The sequence below is a fragment of the Heliangelus exortis genome, chromosome 1 (genome assembly GCF_036169615.1).
Source record: "Heliangelus exortis chromosome 1, bHelExo1.hap1, whole genome shotgun sequence".
NCBI classification, from domain to species: Eukaryota; Metazoa; Chordata; class Aves; order Apodiformes; family Trochilidae; genus Heliangelus; species Heliangelus exortis.
In genome coordinates, this window is record NC_092422.1 from 156,976,359 (window position 1) to 156,992,649 (window position 16,291).

Consider the following 16,291-nt stretch of genomic DNA (forward strand, 5'->3'; position numbering starts at 1 on the left):
AGCAACTGCTGGAAATGTGATGCAGACTAAATGGACTATGTATTTATCTATGGAAGGGCCTTTAGCATTTTTTTTTTGTGTGTGTTTGTGTGTGCATGGTATGGTTTAGTTTTGGAGGGCTTTCACCCCCTCGAAATCCAAGCATAATTCTTCACATTAAATACACTCTTTTTGATTCCCCTTGTATAAGCCACTTTTATAAACAATGAAGTACTGATATCTGGGAATTCCACTGCAGATGGGAAGGAAGCCAGGAAGTTTGAAACTACTGAACAAAAGCAGAAACTCAAATCTCTATGGCTATTCCAGGCAGTCTTTGAAACACTAAAGCAAGTTTTATTACAGAGATTAGTTTACGTTACACTCATTTATTAAAACCTAAGGACATCCTTATAAAAACTACTGTATATAAAGACAAGAGCAGTGCAGTAGCAGTGTAAAACATGTTTTTGGTTTACTTGGCAATCACTTTAGAAAGACGTGATTCATAATATGAAGTTGGAGAATGCTGCAAAGAATAGGACAGGATTAGATCAAATCTAGATTAGCAAATCACTGGACACTGGCACATATTGGTTTCAAACATCGAATGTTCTGTGAACAGTATTCTTGTCAATGTATTCATAAAGAGTGAGAAATCACTGCAACCCTAGAATTTCTAGTTAGCTTAATTAGCCTAAAATTTGATGCTGACTATTAAAATAGACTATTGTACTGCATCTATTATCTTCTTAGAGATTTACTATTTATGTAAAAGGAGGACTGGACGAAATGCCTGTCTTATACAAGAGAATTTTCAAGGCTGAGAAAAGATGTTTCTTCCTGGATAGTGGGTGAGGTTTTGGTTTTTGTCACTTTACGTTTGATAAACCATCACTGGTGTGAAATAGAACTGGCTTTTAAAATCACTGTTACATGATACTTCATCACTTCTTCAAGTGGACAGTCCTCATAAAGAAATCACAGCCATAATAAAACTATTAAAAACAGTTATCTAAAATAGCTGCTACAATATGCTGAAGTGTACATTAAGAGACCAGATTCTTTTCATTCTGTGTTTTTGTAAGATCAATAACCAGGCACGAAAGATGGTTAATTACAACACCAAGTCCTGCGCAAGCTTTATAACTTATCTTTTTATGTCCTATGTTATACACAGCAATTATTAAGAAGTTGGACACTCAATTCTCAGTGAAACTTAAGAGAGAAAATGAGCTGGACAAGGAAGGAGGCTTTTGGAGTGTGAAGGTTGTTAGCAGCCACTAAGACTGACAGCTGCCATTGTGAAATAGGGTGTGCAATGGAATGATATGCTACTGTGATATACTCTCTTGGTTTTCCACCCATATTGGGATAGGCATAGAAAAAAAAAATCTATTTTAGAACAGGTCTTTTCATTTAGAGAATTATTGTGTTTGAATCAGTTTCTCTCTGTAAATATAACTCAAATTTAGAAATCATTGGCATTTATCTGGTACACCAAAATTTTGATCAGGTAGACGAAGAGGGATAGAGGAATATTAGAGCACAGCTGCATAGGTGACTGAGATGTTCAGGTGGCTGTATAGCCAGTGCTCTTCTATAATGTTCCAAACACTAAGTGAGAAGGGCCAATTGTGGTGTGGTAGGGAAATGTGTGGTGCAGTATTTCCCCTTATTTTAAAGGCAAACAAACATTAGTCTTATTCAGGATCTCCTATTTTGCTGAATTAGAGAGGCTATTAGTTGATTATAATGACAAAATGAACAATTATTCATCAGTTACGAGATGTATTTATCCATAAATTAATTGGTAGGCAAAATCAGAATTTCAGACAGAGAGTATCTACCTTATATTAACTGGCTCTGTATAGAGAACAGAAGAAGCCAAACAAAAGCACATAAGTTACAAGATATACATGTACTAGAAGGAAAGCATAAAACTGCTCATTAATAACACACAATTCCCAAAGGGAAAAAAACCCTTACAAAATACAGTAAGTCACACAAACCAGTATCTAATACAAATTCCTTCATGAACACAAGCTTTTTACAAAGCTCTCTGTGGCAGTTATCACCTCACAATGAAAGTAGGTGCTGGTTGAAGATAAAAGCAGCAAACAGTTACTGTGAAGCGGCAAGGTGAGACTTGATTACTGCAGATATCTACTCTGTTGGGTGTCTGCAGGGGTTATGGATCTTCGAGCTGATGTGGATACACAGAGATGTGATGCTGGCAGTCAGGGATGGCACTGCTTCCAGCTACTTGGTTTCTTTTGCATTTCTTGCAAGTTGGCACCAATAGCACCACCTTACATGTCTCATGGGATCGTCTCTCTCATCACCAGGACCACTGACCCTTTCCCTGTTGAAGCTCTCATGATCCCAAAGAGAGCAGGTTGGACTGTCAGTATCTGCAAGCTACTTATTTTTTCTGGAGGTCCTTTTTGTTGCCTGCCCCTACTCAGTGAGACTCAGCATTTTTTTACTAGTTGTTTTGCAAAGAAAAGGGTCATATGCATATTGACATCCTACTCAAACTGGGCCTTATGTGAAGATGAGTTACACCTGTGGTGTCCAGCCTTGTTGGGTCCCCCAGAACTATTCCTATGAAGCTTTAGTCACATATCATCATGCACTCCAGTAGCCCTGAACTAGCTCAAGTCACTCGGTAATCTATCTCTTCTGAGCTCAACATTTCACTCAAATCAGAGTTGTACAAAAGTAAAACTTGATTGTTCATTGACAACCAATATGTTCCTCATATTGGTTACACAGTAAAATATATGGTTATTTTGAAGTTATTCTGATTTGCAGGACAGCATACTGGGCATGAAGAATTAATCTCGCATAATCATGCGTTTGTGTCATGTTATCTAGATGAATTCCTCTGTTTGGTTGTCATTGCCAGGTCCTCTATGTATATAAATAATTGAATTCCACAGGATTTCCTCATTTATTCGATACTGTATGATTTTAGAAGAAAAAAAAAAAAAAAAAAAGTTAAGCTGAGCTATTGCAACCTAGTGACCAAATACTCCACATACTTCTGTGGTAGTATCATTGCCCTACTGGATTACAAAAGAATTCGTAAGATTTGTGAGGGGTAAATTCTGAAGCCAGTCAGCGGCCTGGGGAATTGGATTATTGCCTTGTAAAGCAGAGGGGCAATGGTATTATTGCTTTTGAAACATATAGTGTGTGTATTTTCTTCTATTTCTCTGTCAGCTTCAAGAAATGTAGGGGGTGGAGTAGGGTAACTGCTGCTTCTTAATAAGGCTCCTCTTTTCAGGAAGGTGCATGAAGCTGAAGCCAAACCGTGCTTAGATGTTTGACACCTTAGCAGATTCATTGCCAATTATCTTTAAATATGTATTAAGTTGAAACAATTGCTACCCTGCAGTTTAATTCAGTGAAAGGGCTTCACTTACCTTGTAATGCATATGACAATACAGGAAACAGTGATGGTTATTGCCAGCATCTACCCTAATGTGACAAAATACTCACCAGAGAACTTTGGAAAAACTCACATTCAGTATTCGGACACTTGGATTAGGCTCAAATGGCAATATATGGATGGGGAGGCAAAGAAAAGTTATCTATCAAAGGTTTGTCTTGTGATCTTTTTCCACCTTTGTGTGGGTTAGCCTAAGCAACTTATTTTTCTTCCTATTGAGCATTTCCTCCAGTATGATGCTTCCTTTTAGAGATAATGTTGTCAGTCTAGAATCAATATATTGCTTACAGACCACTTTTGTTCTGGAAACTCTTTCTATATCGTTTGTTTAGAGAAGTTGTCTGAATGGTGTTTCTTGTCAGGTGATTTGCTCCATGTCCCTCTTGTCGTCTTTCTCCTGTTCATCCATCATTTTTTCAGCTCTTGTCATTTAGTTGATTTTCTTGAAAGCTGCTCCGTTAAGTCTGATCTTACCTCTCCCATCTTGAGGCACAACAATATAATTTTCTGGAAGACATAAACCACAAATGTTCTCATAGTATTTTATGAGCACACAACATCAGAAGATTTCTTGTAAAGACAAATTTGTAGTTTTCTCAGTTGTGGATTTCATGTGGGGAGTCAAGAAAGAGGAAGGAAAAGCATGAGAATGAAAGATGTTAGGAGGCCTCTACTCTCTGTCAATAGCTCCATTTGTACAACATGGATAGTTGCATTCTCCTTCTAGTTTTCTGTATACTCAGGGAGGGAGGCTAACCTTGTTTCTCCCTGTTCATATTAAACTGTTCCTGGTGTTGCAAAATATTAATCACACAGCAGGTGGGCAAGTTGATTATTTTTACCTGTAACCTGGGAGAACATGGAGTAATTCCTACCTCCTGGGTCTGGGTGCACACCTGAGGTGCTAATGATGTGCTAGGCCAATCCCTGGGGGAATATCATCAACTGGGAACCCTGGGAACTTGGCAGGGGGGGAGATGTGATGCTTTCCTGCAGGTCACAGAGCCTTGGCTGCTGGAGACAGCAAGGTTGTTTGCTATGGGATAAAAATCAGATTTCACCCCAGATCTCTCTTTCTTGTATGTATTCCAGTGTACACATTCCATGTTGCTGTGGTGTGTACTACCTGAGATGAAAAGATCAAATACTTGCCTAAAAAGGTGGAAAAGGAAAGGCAAAGAACTACTAAACTCTATTCTACTGCTTGTAGTCTATTCTGAATGTAGGAAGTGCAGAGGGCTTCCTTCTGCACTCACTACCAAGGTGTGTATCAGACCAAGTGTAGACTGCTTGCTCTAACCCCTGTTCCCCTTGTATGTTGAGAAAATGCACTTCTATTTCCACAAACATAAATGAGTAAATATTATATTCAGGTGCTTTCCTAACAGAAGTGTTGTGAGTATTTGTCATATTTTTGTTGCTTACAGGGCCTCCTGGATGTAGCAAATGCCTTAAATCTGCCCATCTTCACCTCATGTAGAATGTGTGCATATAATGGGCTATGTGATCCGTCCATGTAAGAACGTGGCAGCATGCAGGCAAATTGGCTGAAAGCTCAACTGGGAAATTTTTGAAGTAGACCAATATTATTAATCATACTGATAAATCAAAGCAATGCTTCCATTTGCTCAAGAAGGTAAACATAATGCTATGAATACAAGCTGTTGGAGGCAAGATTTGGTAGCCTAGTAGCAGCAATACTTAATTCACTTCTCCCACCAGAGTTCTTTGCACATGGGGTATTCCCAAGTCTGTGTGCTACATTATGCATATTGCATTCCATAAAACATAAAGAAACATCTGGTTCAGACAGCAGAATATCTGTGGGAATCAGTACACTGGAGGTTATCTGCTGTTTTATCTATCAAATCTATTCAGTATATGAGGCTTGACTCTACTGAAAATGCAGTGGTGACTGCTCAGAGTGCAAGGATGGGCAGCTGTAGCTCCACAGTAAAATCTTCATTTAGATTTGGGCATTTCTTACAGTACTGTTGGCTAGAGAGGACTTCTGAGCACAAATAAGCAGTTTTCTCGTAACTAACTCTGAGGAATGAAGCCTTCACCTAAAACTCAGTGAAATGAAACCTATGTCAAAGTTTGACAACTAATTAATTAACCCTAATTGCTTTCTAATAATCATATAGCCTAAGTAGCCTTTCTCATCTTAGAAATAAATAAATAAATAAATACTTAACATTGTTTTGTTCTGCCACTGTCCTTTTTTTTTTTACATCAGTAGAAATGGATAATAACAAAACATGCAAACCTGCCTCTTGTGAGATCTGAAAACAGATAGAGGTTCAAACAAGTTGCTTGCACCCAGAAGAGAATCTTCTGAGATTTAGTCATAACTCATTTAACAAATATCTAGGAAGAGAGGAACTGAAAAGTATGAGCATATATCACAACTTGGAGCCACCTGTCTTTCACAGCATCTTCAGTTCTTTTCACTCTTCTGTAGGTTGCTATGTGTGCTTTAGCTTAGATGAAATGCTTTACTAATCAACAATCTGCATCATGTAAATAATTGTTTCTTTTACAGGATGCGGTTTCTTTTAATTATGTATTTCTTTTTAAAGGAATGTTCAGAGATGGAGCAGGTAGAGCAGGCATTTGTGTGCTCCAGGATACAATTCAGCTTTAAATATGTCAGCCCCATCAGCCTTTTCCTGTACCTGGGAGTCTCAAAGCTGCTTCTGGCCCGATCTTTCTTCAAAGGTTAACAAAAAATCAAGAGTGTCATTAAGGTGGTCTAATACAAGCGTTCCTGGATCCAAAGACCATATGAGAGTTTATGAATATTTGTATACAGAAGAGAAGACAAAATATCACTCATGTGAGTAGCTTCAATTATCTGCCAGTTCACTTACTGTGTGTATAAAGCTGTGAGATAACAGGCAAGAGGATATGAACAGCAGAGCCAGGATCACCTAGATCACACTCAGCTCTGAGAGCCTCCTACATCGAGCATGAAGTATTCACCTTGCATTTTCTGAGCTCCTGGCTGAGCCTGGTGCCAAATCTAAAGCTTCTGCCTGAAATGGAACTCTGACAGGACAGATGCCAGGCTAAAGGGTCTTCTTTCTCTTAGTGAGAAGTGTGGTGTGGGATTGACTGATGGGATTGACTAGTAGGATCAGTGAAAACAATTGCATTTTCCCAAGAAAGATGAATAATAATTTCCTTGTGCAGATAACCAGAGCACTCAATTGCAGCCTCCCAACACAGCATGCTCAGCAACAGAAACCCCATGCTTGTCACTTTTGGTCACATTTACAGGATTTAATGTCATTAGAGATGAAGTGTGGGACTAGAGATGGCTCAGGTTGCTCCTACTCACTAGCTAAGGTTACCACCACTGTGTAGCACCCTGGATTGCCATCGTTGCTCTACCCGATTGCTCAGCAAACAGCACCCAACCATTGTCATTGCCTGGTAAGGGAGTAGCTAACTAAAAGATTGTCTACTCTTCCACAGCAATGACTTTGCATGGCAGCTTAATTCTGCTGGAAAAAAAAAAAAAATGACATCCATTAATAATGAAGGAATGATTCAGAGTCTCTGGTGACAAGGTTTTTTTCAGAGACTTGAGTAATTTTCTGACAAATGAACCGTTGCCACATTCACCATTCCAGGGCCTCTTCCTAAGTTAGTATTCATATAAAAGGGCCATCAATCATGACAGCCCCTTCAGACCTCAGATAACAAAGTAAATGCTCTCCACAAATGTCCAGATCTCACTCTGGCATAAAATTGTATTACACTGATCAAAGCAGACATGCTCTGATCTGTGCCTGTTGAGGTTCTGCTGCGATGCTTTCAAATCTGGTCATGCTGGGAGGGGAAGAAAAGATTTCACTCTCTCTGCTCATAGGAAGAGCTTGGATACCAGGCTAACAAGCAGCTTTCTACAATAAGAAGCTCTTGGCAGATACACTGATTATTATAGGCAATAGGAATGTCCTCCTTCCCCATAAATGGAAGGACAAGGGAGGACAAAGCACAATGCACTAGATTTTGAAAAAAGCCTCAGAACATTGAAAGGAAGGATATGAAAAATTACTTGCAGGACAAGCACCAAATGAAAACCCATTCAGTTGTCTGAATATATTACAAACCAGAAAAAAGAGAACATAATCTAATCCCTCTGCATGTAGAGTCTGCCAAACAGCAGGGAAATCATTTTTGTAGTTTGGCATGTCTATATTCCTATGGCTACATTATATATAGCATATAACATTATATCCAAAATATTGGATATAATGCAGCTGAAAGGCTGCTCAGGTTGCTAAGTCTGATGCTTAAAAGTTGTGAAATACCAGAATGAAGGCTGCTGGTGTAATCTCAGTCAGGTCTTCTTGATTGTGTGAAAGAAAGAGTATAGTCCTCGGAATTTTTAGGTTAGTCTTTCTTCTTTGGGAGAACATCAAAAGAGCCAAATGATTTATATTTTTCCTATGCAGGGGAAACTTCAACAGCAACTAAAATTTGCTTCAGGTTGGCTTAGTCCTGAAGAGATTGAGTGTGTCAGGTTTTTTATTGATTAGGAATGAATCAACATTAGTTTCACTGGATGTTGCCATCTTGTGATAAAGGAGCAGTGGTTTGGCCCCTATTTTCATCCCAAGGCTGAGTGATTTTTTGCTGGGCTACATCACCTTTGATGCAGCCCAAATCCTCCTCTGGTTTGGTTGTGAAATGCATCACAGCACACACCCGAGGTTAGTTGAGAGGTCATACCTTAAATGGTGGCAAATCCATTTTTTGACCACCATTCCTGATGGCCATCACTAATCTTTTTTTAAAAATGGATGGTTCAAGGAACCATCTGGATGGTTCAAGGAACCAAGCATATCTGGTGCTTAAGAATTTTGATGAAATCCAGGCATTGGAAATTTTCAACGTGAAACAGAGACGCTGAATTTTTAACTTGTTTTATTCCTACCATAGCTGACAAATCTCCAAAGGTGGAGAGACATGTTAAAATATGTTTGAAAGCAAATACCTCAGAAAGGTTTTAGGGCTTAAACAAAATGAATGGGCTGCACATGCCAGACCCATGAGAATTAAGCAACCCCTTATCTGCAGATCTAAGAAATGATGATGGTGTCCTTGGTGGGGCAGGTAGAGATAATTTTCTGTCTTGTAATTTTGCTTTCAACTAAGTCTCTTCTAAGCAGCTGTACTTGATGAAATTATCAGCAGGTTTCTCTGTCAGTGTCTGCTTCTAGGACTGATAACACTATGGCTAGAGACTGGTGTGCAGAACCAGGGCCACTGCTCAGTTCTGAGGAAAATCTTGGGCTCTGGAAAGAGAAAGAGAGTAAAGAGGTCACACCTGCAACCCTTCTTTAGAGAGAAGCAGACAATTGACCAAAATTGACCAAACAGAGTATTCCATCCCATACACGCCATACTCAGTATAAATTTGAGGGATCATGAGGGTCAAACCCCCTCCCCTTCCTTTGGCCTTCCTCTTTGCCCTTCATCTTTGCTCTTCTTCTGTTGCTGTTCACTTCAGCATCCTGGGAGGATTCCATCCCTTTATCTTCCTGTGGTCCTGATCTGTACCAGCCTGAATCTGTGTGTTCCTGCCTCCAGCTCCCAACTGCTGCTGACCCTAGGAGTCCAGCCTGGACTTTCCCAGGGCTACTCTGGGGCCCTCAGTGGTGACGTGAGAGCTACTGGGGAGAGGGAGAAGGAACCTGGTATTGTTTTTCTGAATATTTGTATGTATTTAATAATTTATCCTTTTTATCATTTCATGTTTCATTAAAGCTGTGTAGTTTAGTTTCCAAACTGTAAGTCTCTCTCCCTTATTGTCTCTCCCTTCTTTATCAGGGAGGGCAGGGGGATTACTAGAGATCATCTGTCACTTGGCTAATTGCCAGCCCAGCGTTAAACTGTGACAGACAGAAATACCTGGGATGCGCTAAGGACAAAACTGAACCTTCCTCTCTGGTAGGTGTGCTCTTGATGTTTGGAGGACACATAAGTGGGACCAACTGAGAGAATCCCTTTGCTAAGTAGTTAGAAATGTCTGGGATGCTTCTGTCCATTACTTAAGAAGTACCATGAGTCTTTATAACAGGCCTGTAAGCACCAGGGAGGCACAGGACAAATGGACTTGTTAAATATTGATGATGTTCCATGGGGACATTTTGGAGGGGTTCATATTTGAAGGCACATTCCAACTATATTTAAGTTGGTGACCCACAACCTGCCGATTGCAGGTGTTAATGGCAACTAGAAAGGTTATCATGTGCTCTGGATTAAGCACAGATGGAGAACTGGAACAGGGCCCCCAGGGAGTCAGTTGAGGCCTCATCCCTGGAGATATTAAAGGTGAGGCTTGAAGAGGCTCTGAGCAACCTCATCTAGTTGAGGGTGTCCCTGCTTACTGCTGGGGGTTGGACTAGATGACCTTTAGAAGTCCCTTTCAGCCCATATTATTCTATGATTCTATGCTAACTGTGAATGGCAGCTCATGAGAGTGATGGATCGGGGGCGTAGCACGAGAGTGCTCAGGATATTAAGCAGTTCCATGGCAGTTCAACAGAAGACTTTCTCAGCAGGATTTCTCTGTTCTGCTGCTCTTTTGGAAGGCAGAAATTACCCTTTCGGTATCCCAGCTTGTGAACTGCTATCTTTATTCAAGAACATCAGATAAATGGTTGGTTGCAATGAGTGGGAGAACGTGCATTTACCTGGGGTCTACTGGAAAGATAAATTTGATTTATGATGTCTTCTGCGATGTACACTGAATAGTGCTAAGATGCACAATGTACTGCAATAAACACAAGGCTATGAGGAGAGAAAACTTTTGCTGGGGTGAGTTAAAGATTGTACTATGATCATAGTAGTCCTACTGAAGCACTAAAAAGTCTGTTTTCTGTAATTAATGCTGGGAAAGCCATGATCACAGGAGGGATGCTCAGATTATGACTTAGTAGGTGGGAAGAAACCATCTGAATTATGTGAGTTCCCTTACAGCAATGTATTTGCCCATGCTGGGGGATGTAGCAGCATCAGTACAATGGTGTACTGAAGGAGGAACAAGTCAGACAAAAGGTGTGAATGAGACCAACCCAAAAGTGCAGGAGGAAAAGGTCCCACCTACTAGTCACTGAAAATGGGGCTGCATGTCACCTGTCAGACTGTTTTCCTCTCTTCCACATGGAAAATGTAGGTGGGAAATAGGCACGTGCTTACTTCCATTGGGCTTTCAGAGCAGAATCGTCTGTGTTATGGAAGATAATTATCCCATGAAGACATAATATTATACAAAAGTGAATGCTCTCAGCTGCCTTTGACACTGGGGTGAGAACTGCCAGTGTTAAAACAGCAGCTGGTTTAACTTTTTTGTCAATAATATGATTTTAGCACCAGATTAGCTACTAACTTAGCAATGATTGTTTGCAGTGCTTGAGAAGGGGTTACTAGAAAAAAACAAGTGCACAAATTATGAAGGACTGCAATTTTTACAAAAGTTCCATTTAAATAATTTGTTATGAGTGCTGGTAAATCTGGCTTTTAAATTGCTTGCACCATTTCTTAAGAACAGCACCTCTCTTAGCTTGGATTAAGCTTGTGTAACTCCCATAAGAACTGAGGGATATAAAACAAAACTCCACCTTGTATCAGTGCTGAGAGCTGCTCAAAGGCTTTAAAAGAGCTTTAGGAACTTTGGGAAGATCTTGTGTTCCCAAGGAGTAGGCTGGCTTGAGCACCTGTACAGGAGAAGGAGGTCCTTGGTTGTGCTGCTGTCTTGCAGAGGAAAGGCTGGGGAGTGCTGGGAGGTGCAGAGCTCCTCTCATTGCCAGGGGGACATACAGTAACCTGAAAGATTTATACTCAATTGCTACTTATTTCCTAACTAAATCTGAACTCAACACTAAGACCTGCTAACCAACAACAGCCAAGCCTCCCACTAGGGTGTAGCTACACGTGAGTTAAGGCTCCTCACACCAGTGGAGGGTCTTTGTTTGCCTTTTTAAATTACATTTTTATTTGATTCCATGGCTTCTTGTTGCTAATATAGAGTTCAAAGATGTTTTTCAGAGGAATGCTTTATTTACAGCACGTTTGGGCTCCCCACTGGTGGGTCCACTGTTTTGGACTTGTTCTGAGGCAGAGCTCTGAGCTGGGAGCCAGAGACCTGAGAAACAAATTGCAACCAGTTAGAAAATGTCTCTCAGCTCTTCTCTGCAATGAAGTGGAAGGGTCTGCACCAGCACTGTTCTTGGTACAGCATAGGATCTTGTTACTGATAAACTGGCTGCTTTGTTTTTTTGGTAAAAGAAGCTTGGGATATAAGCTATAAGCTGGCTGCTTTTTTTTTTTTTTTTTTTTTTTTTTTTTTTTTTTTTTTTTTTTTTTTTTTTTTTTTTTTTTTTTTTTTTTTTTTAAAAAAAAAGAAGCTTGGGATATGCATGGATCCCAGGTTTCTCTCACAGGCAGATGGAGGGGAAGACATGGCACATGGGGGTGGGCCTGGGGATTTGCCTTCCCTACCTCCCCCACCAGAACTGCCAGTGTTAAAACAGCAGCTGGTTTAACTTTTTTTGTCGTTTATATGGCTGCCCAGATACCAGACCAAAGCTGAGAGAAAAAAAAAAGTTTCCTGTAGAGTTTCTGGAATATCTATAATCGTACAAATTGAATGTATTTTTTGTCTCATCATTCTGGGTTGGGTGGGAGAGGAATGAAACCACACAGGATACAATTATCTCTATTTTTTTACTGAAGGCTGTATTTTACAATTCTCAGTTACAAAGAACAGTGATGTGAAATGAATAGGGTTGCTGACATAAAATAAATATTACTTACTGTGAATAATGATTTCTGAAGTAATCCTATGCTTCTGAAAGTCAAGTATTTTTCAGTTAGTAGTCATAATTTTCATTTGATAGTTCATGAAATGGTTGATACTCCTGAACACAGTTCTGGAAAGCAAAGAAGTCCAGTTCTCTTGGAGAATTTTTGAGAGGTTGGGGTTTTTTGTTTGTCTCTGATTTCAGCTCATTCCAATTCTCCCAAAGTGGATGCTACTGGCTTTCAAATTTTGTTCTCACAAAGGAGCTTTGACATAACTAAGGTATTCAAGTATTCTTCACTTTTGCTGAGCTCTTACACAGCTGTGTTAACCCATATATCTAAGATCCAGGAGAGCATAATGAAAAGTACAAGAGGCTTCACAAGAATATGTCCTATGTAAAATAGGTGCATGCTATGAAAAAAAGGACTCAACTTGAATTTAACCAATCCACTACAAATGGAGAGCCAGTTTTATAAAGCAAACAGTAAAACCTGCCATGGGATTTATGATGTAGCATGCTAGGACACTGCCATTCTGTGCTTATGCAATCTCCTAATGCACCCAAAAACTTTACTTGGGATATTTAAAAACCCAAATCATCCAAACTTCTGTCCCTGAATAGCAGTCCCTGAATCAGAAAGAAGAGCAGTTATAGAGTTTTGGGGTTTTTTGGGGGGGTGGGGGCTTGTTTTGGTTTGTTTTTTTCTTTGGGGCTTTTGTTGTTGTTTGTTTGGGGGATTTGTTTGTTTGTTTTTTGGAGGTTTTTTTGGTAAATCCTTTGCCATACAGAGACCAAAAATTATTTATAAATAAAGGACGTTAATTTAAAAGGATAAATATGCAAGCTATACTCAGTGTAGATTATCTTTACTTAAGTAGATAGTTTTAACAGTTCTTTAAAATGTACAGCTGAGGTGAAATGCTGCTTTACAGGATGATGCATGTGCTTTGTAACTTGATATTAACTGAGCTGTATGGAAAAGTTAGTAAGTGAAGCTGGCCATATGTAAGGAACTATGTGGGTATATGTAAGTGGGAAGAGTTATTTATATACAAATGTAAACATACATAATATAATTGTAAATGTACAATATGCATCATTTATTTATCTGCCCAGGGTTCCTCCCCCCATTTTGAACAGAACTGTACCTTAGTTTCTTTTTAAAATTCAAGAATGAACAATTGAGTTAAACAAAAGTAGGCCAAGCTACATCAGGTGAATATCCTGCTGCTTTTATTATCTATTTTTGCCCTAATGCTCTCTGCCACGTTGGCATCAGCAAAATTCAGTCTATTAAAATTACTGCTAGCATGTCTTGAAGTCCAGCAGAGGATAAAACCAAACACATTCATGGAAATTGAACTGTTGAAACATTCTGAAGGGAGGGGAAAGGAGACAGCCAAACATAATATTTGAGTGTTTCAGGACCACTTCAAGGTGCTGACTTCTTTCAAGGCCCACAGAAGTCAATAAAAAGGAAAGCCACTGAGGTTTCAGGGGGATTTAGGTTAGAAGCAGAAGAATTTTTCGAGATTCCATTTGGATAAAGACAGCAAAGTTGGTTCCCAAAGCAGATCAGATTAATATTTTCCTTGAACCAGATCCTAGCTGGATCACCTCCAATACCCAGTAATACCATGAAATACCCCAAGGCAGGTGCTGCAGCAGCAGTGGGGGCAGAGTTGCCCTGAAGAGGGAAGTGGCTGATTCCCATGCCTGTATCCAACACCTGCCCTGCAGCAATGTAGGCAGTGAGCTCCTCTGGATGCTGGAACTGCTCTTCAGTCCCCACCTAGCCTCTGCATTTCATTTGACTTACTAAGTTACTCCCCTTTAAAACTTCTGTAATGACTGCTGCTTCCTCCAGAAGATCTGGAGCAAGATGCATGTACTGCTTTCCTTAGCCTCACCAGAGGCTGAACGTGCTCCAGCTGCAGAATGGTCTACTTAGGAGGGAGGAATCTGTTTCAGCACTTGAATTTTGATCCTCAAACCTGTGGTTTATTCCTGAGTTGTATATTTACTCCAAATTAAACCAGGTTTTTGTTTACCTCTGCACAATACAGGAAATTCTTTCACTTCTGGGAATAAAATTCATATTAATGGCATATGGAAACAATTTTATTTCTTGAAATAGTTACTTCTCTTACTAAAAAGCTTTATTTTCTACTTTCACTTTTCAGTATTGAGGGCTAGGCTTCTGAATCAGAGCTCAGGACAAAATATGTAGCAATTACTGTGCTGAGAGCCAGATTTCAGTGTAATATGAAGTGGTCGTTGTGTTTCCTGAAGCTGTTCCGTGTACGTTTCTTTTCCTCAGTTGAGTTTGTGGTGGCTTTTCTCATAGTATGGAATTTAGAAGTATTTCTTTAAAAACAAATTTCTGAAGATACTTCAAAAAAGAGCACAGAACAATTTTTAACATTGACAAAATTATCAACAATCAAAAAATTAGCAGTAAAGCTCTTGAAATTTCATCTGGTTACTCTTTGGATTTCTGTTGTAGATCATTGCACATAACCATCCAAGCAATAAATAACTTTTAACTTTGTTTATTTGTAGTTAGGAGCAGAAGGATAACACCCACACCACCATCACTGGAAACAGCACTGTTTGCTAGAAGAGATGTTAGAAAGACAAATTTATGGAGAAAAATTTTGCTCTCCCTTTCCTACCTGCTTTTCCCATGTAAAAAGCCATAGGAGAAGTTGAGGTGTGTTGAAATGTGGAAAGTGAAGAGTCCAGGAACCCTGGAAAGTTTTAGTAGTGTGCAAAAGGCAAGAAAACTATTTCTCTTTTGTGCTTATCTGAGCTGGATTGCTGGCTTTACAAAGAAACATGCTTTGATGGCAGCAATGGAGCTGTGACTGGTTTGGTTATTAAATTGTCTCACAGCTGCATTTAGATATTGGTCTGGTAAAACATCCTTTGGCTGCAATAGAATCTTTGTGAATGGATCAATGACACTTTATGACACCTACTGAGTGAAATTTCTTGAGTCACAAAGGAAAAGAGTGCTTGCTTGGTGTCATCAGGCTGAGGTCCATTTGCTATGTCTTGGTTTGAATGATAACGTACGAAGCACAGAAATTTCTGTTTTGAGCAATTATCACTGCCAGCAGGTCAGTTATTCTATGTTTGTTCTACATTATTCTTCATTATTTACTCATTTTTTGCATTTATGTGTATGATATAGATTGTGATTCTATTGTATGCTCATTATTTCATGACAGACATTCAGGCTTCCTGCAGTTGCCCAGTGATGACTCTGGTTTTCAAGTGTGCACCTTAATATTACAGGACAGACAGAAAGACCCTAATAATCCAGAATGAGAAATTCAACAATAGCTACCACATGCCTGCGTTTTGACAGAGAATCTTGCTGTGTGCTTTGTCAATGTTCTTGTGTCCACTCTAATCTTACAGCACTTCCAAATAGGAAATTGGGAGCCAGTTACTTACACACAGATTTAATCTTCACCTCTGCTATCACCACTGGCTTTCTGTGCCCGCAGAATGAGAGATGAGGATTTGGCAGTTGCTGCCAAGATGAGACTTTGCCCAGAGATATCCATTCTTTGGTGTGATTATGCAGTCACTGCACAGTCCCACTGGCATCAGCAGCTATTATGCAGCAGCTGCATAATCAGGCATTTATTTGAAGAGGTGGGGAGGAGGAAGGCCACATGTTCATCCCCTGTGTTCTCTAATGGTAGAGGATGAGACAATTGGATAAAGTATTGTGTGATTTTTGATGTGCAGCTGTTGGCCTGTCTTTGCTGTCTGCTCTCTAAGTCTGACAAGAATAAGATGCTAGGAAAATGTCATGCTTGGGTCATAACAATGCCATGTGATGCGTGGGGAAGAGTGGCTGAAAAGCTGCCCAGAGGAAAAGGACCTGGGGCTGAATATGAGCCAGCAGTGGTGGCCAAGAAAGCCAACAGCATCCTGGCTTGTATCAGGAATATTGTGAGCAGCAGGACTAAGGAGGTGATCATCCCCCTGTACTCAGCTCTGGTGAGGCTGCACCTCA

General features: G+C 39.9%; 1 protein-coding gene across 3 annotated transcripts in view; it reads right to left on the minus strand.

Annotated features, from left to right (window-relative positions):
- Nucleotides 1-315: 315 nt before the first annotated feature.
- The window catches only part of SHISAL1 (shisa like 1), a 78,533-nt gene continuing 62,557 nt past the window's right edge, over nucleotides 316-16,291 (minus strand). For 2 of the 3 annotated variants that reach the window (XM_071733277.1, XM_071733278.1), the window contains exon 6: nucleotides 3,365-3,943. In XM_071733277.1, the coding sequence (XP_071589378.1) occupies nucleotides 3,907-3,943 (37 nt within the window). In that variant the 3' untranslated portion in view covers nucleotides 3,365-3,906. Of the gene's footprint in view, nucleotides 3,944-16,291 lie in introns of all 3 variants that reach the window. The other variant, XM_071733280.1, reaches the window with a different exon arrangement.